We start from the raw sequence: 11,970 nt of genomic DNA on the forward strand, positions 1-11,970 counted from the left end.
TTCGCATTGCGCTGCGGGTTTACCTCGCAACTCTCGCACGATTCTGCTTTTGCTTTATGTTTCCCGTCTGGTCTTTGCTTCAACACAGAATATTGAAGAAATGCCTCCTTAGAATTCCTGAGCTGCTCTCGAGCCTGCAAAATGGACAACCCAAGGGGAACGAGAAAGTAGAATGCAACATATTTGTGCTCGCTAGCTCAAGGGCCGGTAAAATACCGCATATTTTCAGAAATTTCATTCTCGCCGGGAGACGTCGAAAACGCTCTCAAAGGTCTTAATTACTTTCCGAGCGCTTGGTCCCGAGACAAGTGGGTGGCATTGATTGTGAGCGGTAACAATCGACCTGATTGCCATCACACCATGTTCTGAAAAACTTGAAATGTGCAATTTCACAACAATATATATAACTCGGGGTTTTATTCCTGCAAGCCTAGGAAATTCTAATATATTGCTTTCCCGTCCAATCAGAAGTGCTCCACCTCAGCGAAAATTAAGCTGGCACTAATCGTGTTTACCCACACGTTGCGTCCACTACTGGATTTCTCTCTCGGTGACTGACAACTCAGCCGGTGGTCCTGTCATTCTGTCCTTTTCCCCGATTTGCAATTCGGCGACTCGTCACGTCAGCAAAAGTGCTGACACGGGCGCCGGGAGACTTGTATCCCTTTTTAATCCCCCGGCGTTTCATCGGCTCTGTTTATACCTGCAGCCACTCACGGGAAGATTTACCATGTACATCACGTTCGTTGCCGCATAATGTTGCCGTCAAAGTTTTCTCACTTGCCCCCCTGCCTTCGGTCAAACGACATGTAAGGTTTTGATCACAAACGGTCCGATCGGAGTTTTTCGCCACCCAGAAGTAAAGGTCGCTCGGAATTGTGTGTAAATGTGATTCGGGAAGGGATTGCTTCGTCAGCAATTTGTCAGACAGCTTCTGCCATGTTTATCTGCAGGTTCAGAGGTCACCATGGTTACAGGATATGAGTGACAGCATGTCTTGACCTAATGCAGTGGTTCTCCAAAAGTACTTAAATGCTAATGTATTGAACTTTACTCAACAGCACTTTCATTTTGCATAGCACTGAAACATCGTTGGCACAACAAACTCTTTGTCCCGACTCGCATCGAAGAAACAGCAAACGACAATTGATGTGCTGTATCGGCGCTTTTGTTCCGACCTGACAAAGAACACAAGGCTTTTCCTTTTTGCCGCCGCTTGTCAGCGAACATGCTGAGTATGATGTATTGTTCTCATCTCTGAACTACTTTTTGGGGGGGGCCGGCATTTCTTTCCAAACTGGCAGCTTTATTGACATTTCGAAAATGAACAACCACGCAGCTCGTGGTTTGTTTTTTGAAGCTTTTGTGTCGACGGATTTGCAAACCTCACAAAAAGCGCAATGTGAAATAGATGTAAACAAATACATGAATTGTAATATGACCTTTATGGCGCTGCCAAGAAACGCTCTCAACATTATTTTATTTTATTTTATATTATATTATATTATATTATATTATATTATATTATATTATATTATATTATATTTATTTTATTTTATTTTATTTTATTTTATTTTATTATTATTTTATTTTATAAGAATTTGACCCAGGGGTAGCATAGTATACAAGCTGAACAAAAAGGGCTCGAGTATTGAACCTTGAGGGATCCCACACGTCATAACATTATATTTTATATGATTTTAAATTATTTTATTTTATATATTAAGAATTTGACCCAGTGGTAGCATATTCAAGCTGAACAAAAAGGGCTCGAGGGTTGACCCTTGAGGGATCCCACATGTCATCCACAGGGAATTATGAGCCGTGCTTTCTCGCCCAGCGTCAACACAGATATGCTGCATCTCTCGCTAATGAGCACCACGGCGCGAGAAAATAGATATACGGACCGTTATCTGCTGCCGCTTTTCCTTTCCCATTACTTTTCACAGCACCATGTCAATACGCAACTTCAAGTCGGTCTCACGCGGCTAATCCATCGCTGGTGGGAAGGCAGATTTTCCTCTTTTCATGCTCACTGCAGGGTGCCATCATTTAACACATCACGCTTCTTTTACACTCTTTCCCAAGAGGCTGCTTACGCAATTATTGTCAGCTTCGGTCCTTCTTCTTCAATTGCTATACGTTTACCCCGAACCCCCTCCGCTGCTTTGTATAATGCTTCCCTTTACCGGCACGATACAGAACCGTTCATTTTGATAAATGTCTGGCGTATGGGGACAGTTAAGGTTCCCAAATATCCTTTTTTTTTTTATTTATGTTTACGGCAGCTGAGACGTAATATTGGTTGTCGGAGTGCAAGGGTACGTAAAGTGCTGCGGGGTCATGAACATGGTGTAGTACACCCGGTGGAGGCGTGTCTTCCCGTGTTCTTCATTTATGCTCTCAGGGCAAATGTTTTGACCTTTTTCAGCCTTTCCTCCGACAACAACAACCCTTCCCCACCCACACACACCTCCTGGCAGACTTGTTCACCCGTGACATTCTAATCTACTTGAAGAAGGAGGGGGTAGGAAGCTCCGAGCATTTTTTTTCCCTCTTCTTCGACTTCGTAGTTCAAGCCCTGTTATTACCCCCCTGGTGCGCACGCTGCTGTCCTTGTTCTTTTTTTTTTTGCCCTCGCTGTGTCATCGCCGCAATATGGACTACTTTTATAAACGTGCTGGTGGAATGAATATTGAAGTCGTAAACTGACGACCCCTGACCTCAATCTGTAAATAAATTGCCAGGGGGGTGGGATGTCAAATTAAGATCACATTCATGCAAGAAGTTGTTTGGTCTTCAAATTAATTCACCGGGGACTCAATACATGCATCAGTGCTGCTGTTTTGGTTAGCAAAAGAGTTGATAATGGAGTTTAAATCGCGTCCTATTTTTATTTACCCGACGAGTAAATGAAGAAAGTATTTTCTGTTGTCGGATCGACAATTAGAATAATTTGACACATCAAAAAGTCGGTGGGCCGTGCCTGCCTGCGCAGTTTAAGCCGATTTCCCGACTAGATTCTCCAAACTCTGAGCTCTTAATCCCTAAACTTCAGCCTCAAGCATCTTTCTCATCTTGATTTGTTTGACAGTTGATAATCTTCGATCATGCGTTACTTTCACCAACATAAATAAACACATTTCCAACCCAAAATGTTGAAATGAAAAACATACCTGGCTTTAACCGGACTCTCCGTCTGTGTGTGTGCTTAGATTTACGTCGAATGACGGCAGGGTTCATGGGAATGGCGGTGGCCATCATCTTGTTCGGTTGGATCATCGGCGTGCTGGGTTGCTGCTGGGACCGAGGACTCATGCAGTATGTGGCCGGCCTGCTGTTCCTGATGGGAGGTACGTAAGTCGCACAAGTCACTTTTTAGGTCAAAAATGGTTTTTAAAAAATGCATTTTCAATATCCGTAATGTATAAAACAAAACAAATAAGGGCTCATCATGTATACATCCAACAGTTTACCACCAGGGAGCAAACGGGCTTTATTGGCGATTTTAATTGTGATTTAGGTCAATGAACGAGAACACACTTAGAAGTGCCGGAGAGCCCGGGCGAGGATTAATGCGCTGCCCGACGGTCGTATATTGAACAGGCAATTAGAAGGCACAAGACAAGGCTAGGCCAGACCGCAGAGGCAGAATCCCAAAGAGGCGGCCCAGCCGTAAGGTAATGTAGCGTTCCAAATGAGGCCCAATTTAGAACCGGCTGCCTTGAATAAAAAGGCCAAAATAAAACGCCGTTGTGGTGTCTTAGTAATTAGGCTGCGTGTAACAAATGAAAGATGATGGAGTGCTTTGAGAAAGATTTGTTTCATCACATTTTAGAGTTTTTCTAGATACGATTTAAATAGGGATGAGTGAATACCGATGTTGACCAGCCTTATTTCTGGGTATCGGTATTTGCAATGGCCGCCCTCTTGTGGCTGTTTTACAATCAGGAAGTAGAGAAATAGGAATTTACCATTAATTTTATGCAATTTTAAATTTCAGGTTCTGATTATAAAGATGGCTGATGCTTAGTCCAGGGGCGGCTCTATTCTAATTGGATACAGGGCCTGGCCACCCCAGTATTTTGAAAATCTATTTGCCGTATCACATTTTATGATGGAACATTTTTTTCAAATTAACTGTAATATATATAAACAAATTCTCATTTTGTTAAAAGGTTTCAAAGCGACCTTTGCATTCTTCGATTTTTCTGTTTGTAGCCTTGGGGATTTTTTTTTTTTTTTTTTTAAAGAGCTGCACGGTTGGTAACTTGGCACAGTATGAGTCAGGTTTGCTAGTGGCAGGCTTGGCTGTTCACATCATGCCCCATTTGTTTTTTTATTTTTGGCAGGTACCTTCTGCATCATCTCCCTGTGCACCTGCGTCGCCGGTATCAACTTTGAGCTCTCGCGCTACCCGCGCTACCTGTACGGCCTGCCCGACGACATCGGCCACGGCTACGGCTGGTCCATGTTCTGCGCGTGGGGAGGTCTGGGCCTCACCCTCATCGCCGGATTCTTCTGCACGCTGGCGCCCTCCGTGCAGCCCATACCGAGATCCACCTGCCCTAAATCCCGACAGGAGAACGGCACCGTGTGCTAAATGCTTCCCCCCCCTCGACGCAGAAAAAAATAACCATTTGTCCATCCATCGACTGATCGCCGCTCTCTCCTGGTTACTGTTTGTTTTGGTTTTTTTTATTTCTGTGTTTAAAAAAATGGGTGTTTGAAAATCTGCCATATTGAAAAAAAAAAATCAAGATGAAAAAAAAAATGACAGAAATATTATCACGAAATACCAAGTTGTGCGTGTTTAATTGTTGTGGAGCTGCTACCGCGTCTGAAAAGGACTTGAAGAAGAAGTTCCCTGAACTGTGACTATGGAGGGAATCCAATTCCCCAAAATTTAAACAAAGCGATGACTTGGACGTTTCTTCTGGGTTTGGCCTTTTGGGATCTTTTGGGACCTGATGGAATAAACAAACGAGTGGTACTCAAACTGCCGAAGTTACCTTGGGATTTATGGACCTACGCCGTTGTATCATACTGTACAGAATATGCCAGGTGACAACCAGGACGTGTCATTCCATCATCCCCCTTTAGGTGCATACGACGATAGCTACCATTTTTTACATCGATTTCCTTTTTAACAAAGCCGTGAACAAACTGAGAAAATGTGAGTTTTGTTCCCATTCTAGTCATTAGAAGTAGATGTACGTATGAAGTGTGTTTGTGTGTGTGTGATTGGGGAGGGAGTGGTGTCAAAATGATCATCAAGACAAAATGGTGTTTGGATGATGGAGAGATGCAGTATCCTGTTTAACTGATTCACGCCACGACTAAAATGTTGAGTGGAATGGTGGGAAAATTTAATTTTAAGACCTGGTGGGAAAAGCGGGATTATCAAAAGCACAAAAAAAAGCAAAAAAACACAAAGGCCCTCGAAAATATTTGGAACCACGCGTACGCGGTTAGCATTTTAACATTAGCATTTGGGTGAAATTATTTCGTATAATACACAAGGACATTGTACAAAAAGTGTGCCTGTCCATTTTTGAAGTATTTTTGAGACTGTTAACAAAAAAAAACAACGCACATTGCCCTTTCAACTTCATCAGACAAAAGTCACATTTTCACAAAGCCCCGTTTAGTGGTTAGCATCATTTAGCACGTTTTAAAAGGGCAAAAATTTCGGTCTGTTTTCTTGCTGTTCGCTTTCAACGTCATTACAATCAGTCGTAAACATTTTACCGACAAAAGCAACCCTGATTAGTTTGCCACGAAAAAAACGGTGAAAAAATTACCGCATTACCCAAGACGTGAACTTCCTTATTGTCAATATTGATCATATTTGGCCACACTGATTAAAACAAGTCAATATTGTTCAGTTTAGCTGGAATTTCTTATAAATCGCTATGTTGGAATATTCTCAACTTTCATGTGGGATGGGGGGGGCGTGATTTCTTGGATCTGCGCCTGAGGCAACTGAGCATGAAATTACTTTAACCCCGAGTCGGACATCAAGGGCTCAGGCCGTTTCAAATTTTCATCGACGGTGAAAAGGGGATGGCAGTCAATAGATAAAAAAAAAAAAAATACATACATAAATAATGGTACAAGAAAAAATAAAATAAAGCACAAATTTAAGGGCCTTACGAATGCATCGTATTTACATTTATGTCACCTGTGCAGGCAAATCGTACGTAAATCAAAACTGGTCAAATGCAGACCTTGCCAAAGATAAAATCTTCACACACACACATTTCAAATTGAGTAATTTTTGAGAAGCACATAGTCAGTTTGTTACACAATAGAAGGCCCTGAATTATTATTATTTATTATTTTTTTTTTGGACAGTGATACTGCAACTCCCATTCTGGACTGAATCAAACATGATCTATCAATCTTTAACATCAGTAACGTGTCTGTTGAGTGAACATAAAAATAAGATTTGGGCAAAAAGAAAAAAAAAAAAAAAGAGAGAAAATGTTCAACTGTGGAATGTAAAATCACAACAGAATAAATCTCATCGGTGTGTTTACTAATACTGTCGTCTGTCATCCATTTTGGTGAAAGCTCAATCTGCCAAATGTAATTTCATATCCTGATTTGATTCAAAGTCATTAGCAAGCATAGCATGCCGGGGCCACAGGAGGAGGAACTTAATTCTCTCTCCTGACGCCGTCTGCAGCCTCCGCTGTAAGATCTCGACAAGTTAATTGGCTCACGCCGAAACCATTTGGGGACCGTCCTTTCAAATGCATTCGCAGGAAGTAACAGAACAGGAAATATGAATCTCCTGTGAGCTTGTTCGGCCATTTGGCTCAAAAACAGCTACGTCAGTGAGCACACAAACGAAACTTTATTTTGGTATTGATATGATTGAATTCTTTATATTTGGAGCGGGAGAAGTGAAATCAAGCCGTTATGCTACACCCACAAGTTTCAAGACATCGCGGAGGAAGTCATCCCACACTTCCTTCCAACCTCCGACTACATATGAAGAATACGATTGAACAATATCCGATTCCGAACTGCTAAAATTAAATTTTTGCAAGCGCTGCATTATCCTCACATATGCTTCTGGTGTTACGCAAGACACAGTTTGGAAAGAGTTTCAGCTCGGATTCAGTTTTAATAAATAAAAAATACAATGGTTGTTGACCAATGGCGAGACCGACTCGAAGACCCACACCAACAAATTAATCGGTTGTCTAGCTGTAATCATTATGCGCCGGGCCTAATGAGGTTCCGGCGAGAAGCCGGGCCTCACGAGGATCGCAGCTTTTCCTGTTACCATGGCTCTATGAATAATAAATACCAATTGACAGCATGATTGCTGGTTGACTCACTAATCTCCACGGTCGTCGGTTCCCTATAAAAGGCCGAAGGAAAAATTGCGAGGACTGTTTTGAAATGTCATGATTGGAATCAGAGAGCCCGGCCCCGCTAGATTGCCGCTTGGAATATAAGCGAGCTTCTGAAGTGGCAAATTAAACATGACCAGAACTTTAGGATTATTACATCATCTATCGGATTCCTATCACAAAAAATATTATCTTTTTGTTCATTTCTCCACGTCACCCCCGGGGGATCATTGTCACGTTCTCTGGATGATAAGATGGAGGTGGACTGCCTGGGAAGGGTGAGTGGGGGCTCGTATCAAGATGGAGTGGCCGCTAGACTGAGCTAGATTAAATTAGCAGCAAGTTGTGCTGAGTCGGAGAGAAAATGCAGAACTATAAATTGCATTCCAACCGCTCCTCATTGATATTAATGGTATACAAGTCTTAGAATGGTCTGAGCTAAGTTGGATCTTAGAAATTCTTTTGGGTTGAAAGTAATTCTGCTGAATTCTGGATGATTTTTTTTCCAATATACAGTTTGTTGTTGTATTTATTGGCATAGTTCCCTAAATTACAACCCGACGGAATTGCCATGAATCTTTTGGAGGAAAGCTAGAGTGAATATTTGCTGCCACCATGTGGTCAATAGACGAGAGAGCGGGAGAGAGAGAGAACGAGAGAGCGAGAGAGAGAGACTTTGTTTAGATCAGTAAAAATGTCCAATAAAATCATCTCAGTGACAACATTTAATAAAGATTTTAATGGAATTAAAAAAAGATTTAGTCATTGGACAAGGTTAACAATCATTTACAAATCATCAATTGTACAGTGGATTTATTTTGCAAAATTAAAAACAAGTCTCATCAAAACATTGTGAGCAGACGTTAATATTTTTACACAACGGTGGTTATTTATTAAACGAACCCATGTTAGGACTCGTTAGTGAGTAATGTTGCTGTATCAGCAATATCCTGAGCAACATGTTTCATAATTACAGATTTGTCTGCCATCTGCAGCATGGATTTAAGACTCGCCCAAAACACTTGCTGCTTCCTCTCATCCTTAGGCCACTCGAGATACGTCTGCTGCCGGAGCAAACTTCTCAGTCTCAAGAACTTTTTAGGCAGACAATCTGTGGGAATGGGTTCTAACAAGATGAAAACCAAAGAATCCTCTTGGATGTTGATGGCTCGGTGTTGGGCAAAGAAGAGCTCGTAGTTACACCATTCGCTCTGGACGAAATGTTTCGAGAGGACGAAGAGTGTTTTGTAGCTGTACTCGACGCAGTTGATGATGTTGTCGATGATCCAATCACCCGGTACGAAATCACGTTCGTGAATGCACAACGAAAACCCGGCATTCTCCAAGGACGGTACCAGGTCACCGTTCACAAAATCTCCATCCCGGTGACTGTAGGAGATGAAGGCGTGGTATGCGAATGACACCTTTTTCAGCAAGTGCGATTGTTTCTTGCCTCTTCTCTTCACCCGAATCCACACCCATAACATTTTCGTGTACCAAACCCCATCGAGTTTATAGAAAAGCAGGCCCAAAGTTGTTGCTACAAAGAACAAGACGGAGAAAGCAACTATCATTTGGAGCCACGTTTCGCAGGCAATCGCGGTGGTTTTGTACTCGGAAAGAGGAAGTCCTTTCGACTTTACCGGCGTGCTGCATAGGTAATCCAAAGGCCAGTCCAAGAGGCAGGATTTGTTTAATTTTGTGAGGAACCAGTGTAGGTCACAAGAGCATATGAAGGGATTGTTGCCAGCTTTGAGGATCTGAAGTTTGGGAAGACCCTCTAAGACTTGCTGGGAAAGAGTTGTGATTGCGTTCTGGTCTATGTAGAGACTGATGAGATTTGGGGAGTAGAGTTCGTCCGGGAGGACTTGAATGCTGTTGGAACTGAGCTGGAGGTGTGTCAGCTTTGGAAACTTAGACAGGACTTCTTGCGTGATGGCGGTGATTGCCGTTTTGGACAGGTAAATCCGCTCAAAATTTGGTGACAAGTTCTCGAAAACACTATTGCCCAGATTGTTATTTCCGAGATTGATTTCAATCAAGTGAGCGGGCCAGTCGCAACTTGCGTCCAAGTCGATGGAGTTGAAACTCAAATCCAGGGACTCCAGCTGTTTCATTTGGTGCGTCTGTCTCGAGATAAAGGACAAACTGGCAAACCGGTTTTTGCTCATCAACAGATGCTTGAGGCTCGGGAAGACCGAAGTGTAAGAACACGAAGGCCACCAGAAGCCGAAATCTGACAGGAGGTTGTCGGACAGGTCCAGAGTCTCCAGTACAGGCAGGTTGGAGATGATTTTACAGGGTAAAATGTTCATACCGCTTCCGGAAAACCTGACGTATTTCAAATTTAACGCATCCTCAAAGCTCATGTTAAATACGGGATATCTGTATTGATAATGTGTCACCGTATCAAAAATAATAGCACGGAGAGTAATGGTATGATTGACGGGGTGAAAGTGAAACTGGAACCCATCAGGTTTATCTTCACTGTACGTCAAGTTGACAAAAGAGAATTTCTCGATAGAAGACAGCAAAAGGGTCTTTATGAAGATCTCCAGAAACGAGCAGTTGATCCAAGTGTTTTCCACGCTGACGTTCCGTACGTACGGCATGGCTCGCAGGTTCAGGAAGGGGTCGCTGGTGACGTTGCAGTCGTCGGAAAACGCGGTGACGAATCTCAAGGCGCTCACCCGTGATGTATTCAAATCCACCAGAAGGTTGTTGACTATATTGAAGTGTTTGCAGAAGTTAACGTGAAGGGATAATTTCTTCAGAGATAACGTCGCGAGGGCGCCTGATTCGTACACTTGCCAGGGTACTCCGGCACCCAAAACCAAATGTTGCAAGGAGATGTTAGTCACAGGTTTGAAGTCATTTAAATGCACTGACACAGCAGATTTGCTTCCTAAAAACAGCTCTTGCAGATTTGTTAGGTTCTGGAAACACTCCGGCAGTTGATAGCTTTCGTAGAGATTCTCCGTCAAATCCAAAAATGTCAGGCGGGGTAGTAAAATGGCGGGAATGACTTTGAATTCATTGAAGGATATATTGAGAATTTGGAGCGCAGGAATGCGTTGAAACACACCGGGAGAAATATTCCGGAGGCGGCAAAAAGTTGCCTGCAGGAAACACAGCAGAGGCAGTTGAGGGAAAGACTCGGTGGTGATGCTTTGGAGAGGGTTGTGAGAAATGTTCAAGTATTCCGTAGTGTTGGGTAGAAATGGAGGGAAGGATGTCAGATTTTTATAGGAGAGGTCCGCCACTCTTTTTCTCGAAGTAACGCATGTTTTGAACGGGTCGTCATCTGTCCCTGCTGCTACGCAGACCAGGGAAGTAACCAACAGCACCACAACCACAATCCTGAAAAACCACAAATCATTTTTCGAGGGTTTTATTTTTTTGTATCAGCCGCAAAATATCAGGAAAAGATGCCTGAAAGAATGAAATCGTCTTACCCTTGGGACGACATAGCTTCGGGAGAACGGTAACCGTCAACGAGTCAAGTCGATGTGTTACAATCCCTGTCCGTGCTGGCACTTCACCACATTCTTTCTTCCTCTTTCGTTTATTATCATGGCTTTTTTTTTATTTCTGCTTTTTTGTTTCACTCGCAACAGCGCTAATGAAGGGTTTTGTAATTATGGATAACGCTGGGACGGTCGGCCTAGCGTAGGTTAGCATAGCATTTGCCCTTGTCACATTCAATAAAGAGGTTTAAAATCCATATGTGGGTACCCCTCTTTAGCTTTAGCATCAGTGCTAACAGCGCTGTTAACACTTTTGCTTGCACAAACTGACATGGCTAAGATGGCTACATGTTTTTGTCATGTCACAATGTCGTAATATTAAAGTTTTGGAGTGGTTGGATTCAATAAGTTTCATTTTGGGAATGTTTTGGTCATGCTGAGGAAGAGAAGCTAAACAAAAACCACATGGACACAAAAACACAAATGTAACTAAGGAACAGCGAAGTTATGGGCACTCTGATAGTGTACTAAAACTTTTTTTATTGTCAGTATTTGACATACTGAAAATTTTCTCAAACTGATACGACCACAATGTCATATTTGCGGCTGTTCAATTTGGTCACTGTTGACTTAAAACGGAACCAAGATGAAAGTGGAAAGCCACATAGGTATTTCCAGAATTCTCAAATTTGAAAGACAGTAAGCTGTTAAAAAGAGAAGTGACATTTGATTTGTATATGAGGCAATTCACAGAAGCATAAAAGAGGATTTTCTTTTGTTTTTTGCACGCCATCTATATCCTCCCTAACCGTTTCTATTGTTGTTGAAGTTATTTGTATAATTTTACAACAAAGGTGTTAATGTATGATCAACAGCAAGTCAGAAGACATTTTAAAACCGAATCAATGTGTTAAATAATATGTATGCTTTATTTGTTTGAAATGGTTTAATTTGAGCAAACTTGTCATTCCTCAATCAACTATAAACAGACAAAAAAAATCACAGTTGTGTTGTTTTCATTATGAAAATATTTGTTGTGTATTATGATGACATAAAAGTATAATTTTAGAATATTTCTTTTCATTTCTTTCATTGTTGCAATGACTTAAACTGTCCGACACGCGGCGCGAGACTTT

General features: G+C 42.1%; 2 protein-coding genes across 3 annotated transcripts in view; one reads left to right on the plus strand and one right to left on the minus strand.

The window, feature by feature from the left end:
• tmem178bb (transmembrane protein 178Bb) overlaps window positions 1-6,545 on the plus strand; it is a 38,957-nt gene extending 32,412 nt beyond the window's left edge. For both annotated transcript variants that reach the window (XM_068649673.1, XM_049761457.2), the window contains 2 exons: window positions 3,216-3,353; window positions 4,353-6,545. In XM_068649673.1, coding sequence (XP_068505774.1) covers window positions 3,216-3,353; window positions 4,353-4,603 — 389 coding nt within the window. In that variant the 3' untranslated portion in view covers window positions 4,604-6,545. The remainder of the gene's footprint in view (window positions 1-3,215; window positions 3,354-4,352) is intronic.
• A 1,534-nt stretch (window positions 6,546-8,079) lies between these two features.
• Window positions 8,080-11,866, minus strand: LOC125992420 (toll-like receptor 1). The gene is made up of 2 exons (XM_049761449.2): window positions 10,823-11,866; window positions 8,080-10,727 (listed from the first exon to the last, which is right to left on the minus strand). The coding sequence occupies exons 1-2, from the start codon at window positions 10,834-10,836 to the stop codon at window positions 8,276-8,278; spliced, it is 2,466 nt and encodes an 821-aa protein (XP_049617406.1). The 5' UTR covers window positions 10,837-11,866; the 3' UTR covers window positions 8,080-8,275.
• Window positions 11,867-11,970: the final 104 nt, after the last annotated feature.

Source organism: Syngnathus scovelli, chromosome 22 (genome assembly GCF_024217435.2).
Source record: "Syngnathus scovelli strain Florida chromosome 22, RoL_Ssco_1.2, whole genome shotgun sequence".
In the NCBI taxonomy this organism is placed as follows: domain Eukaryota; kingdom Metazoa; phylum Chordata; class Actinopteri; order Syngnathiformes; family Syngnathidae; genus Syngnathus; species Syngnathus scovelli.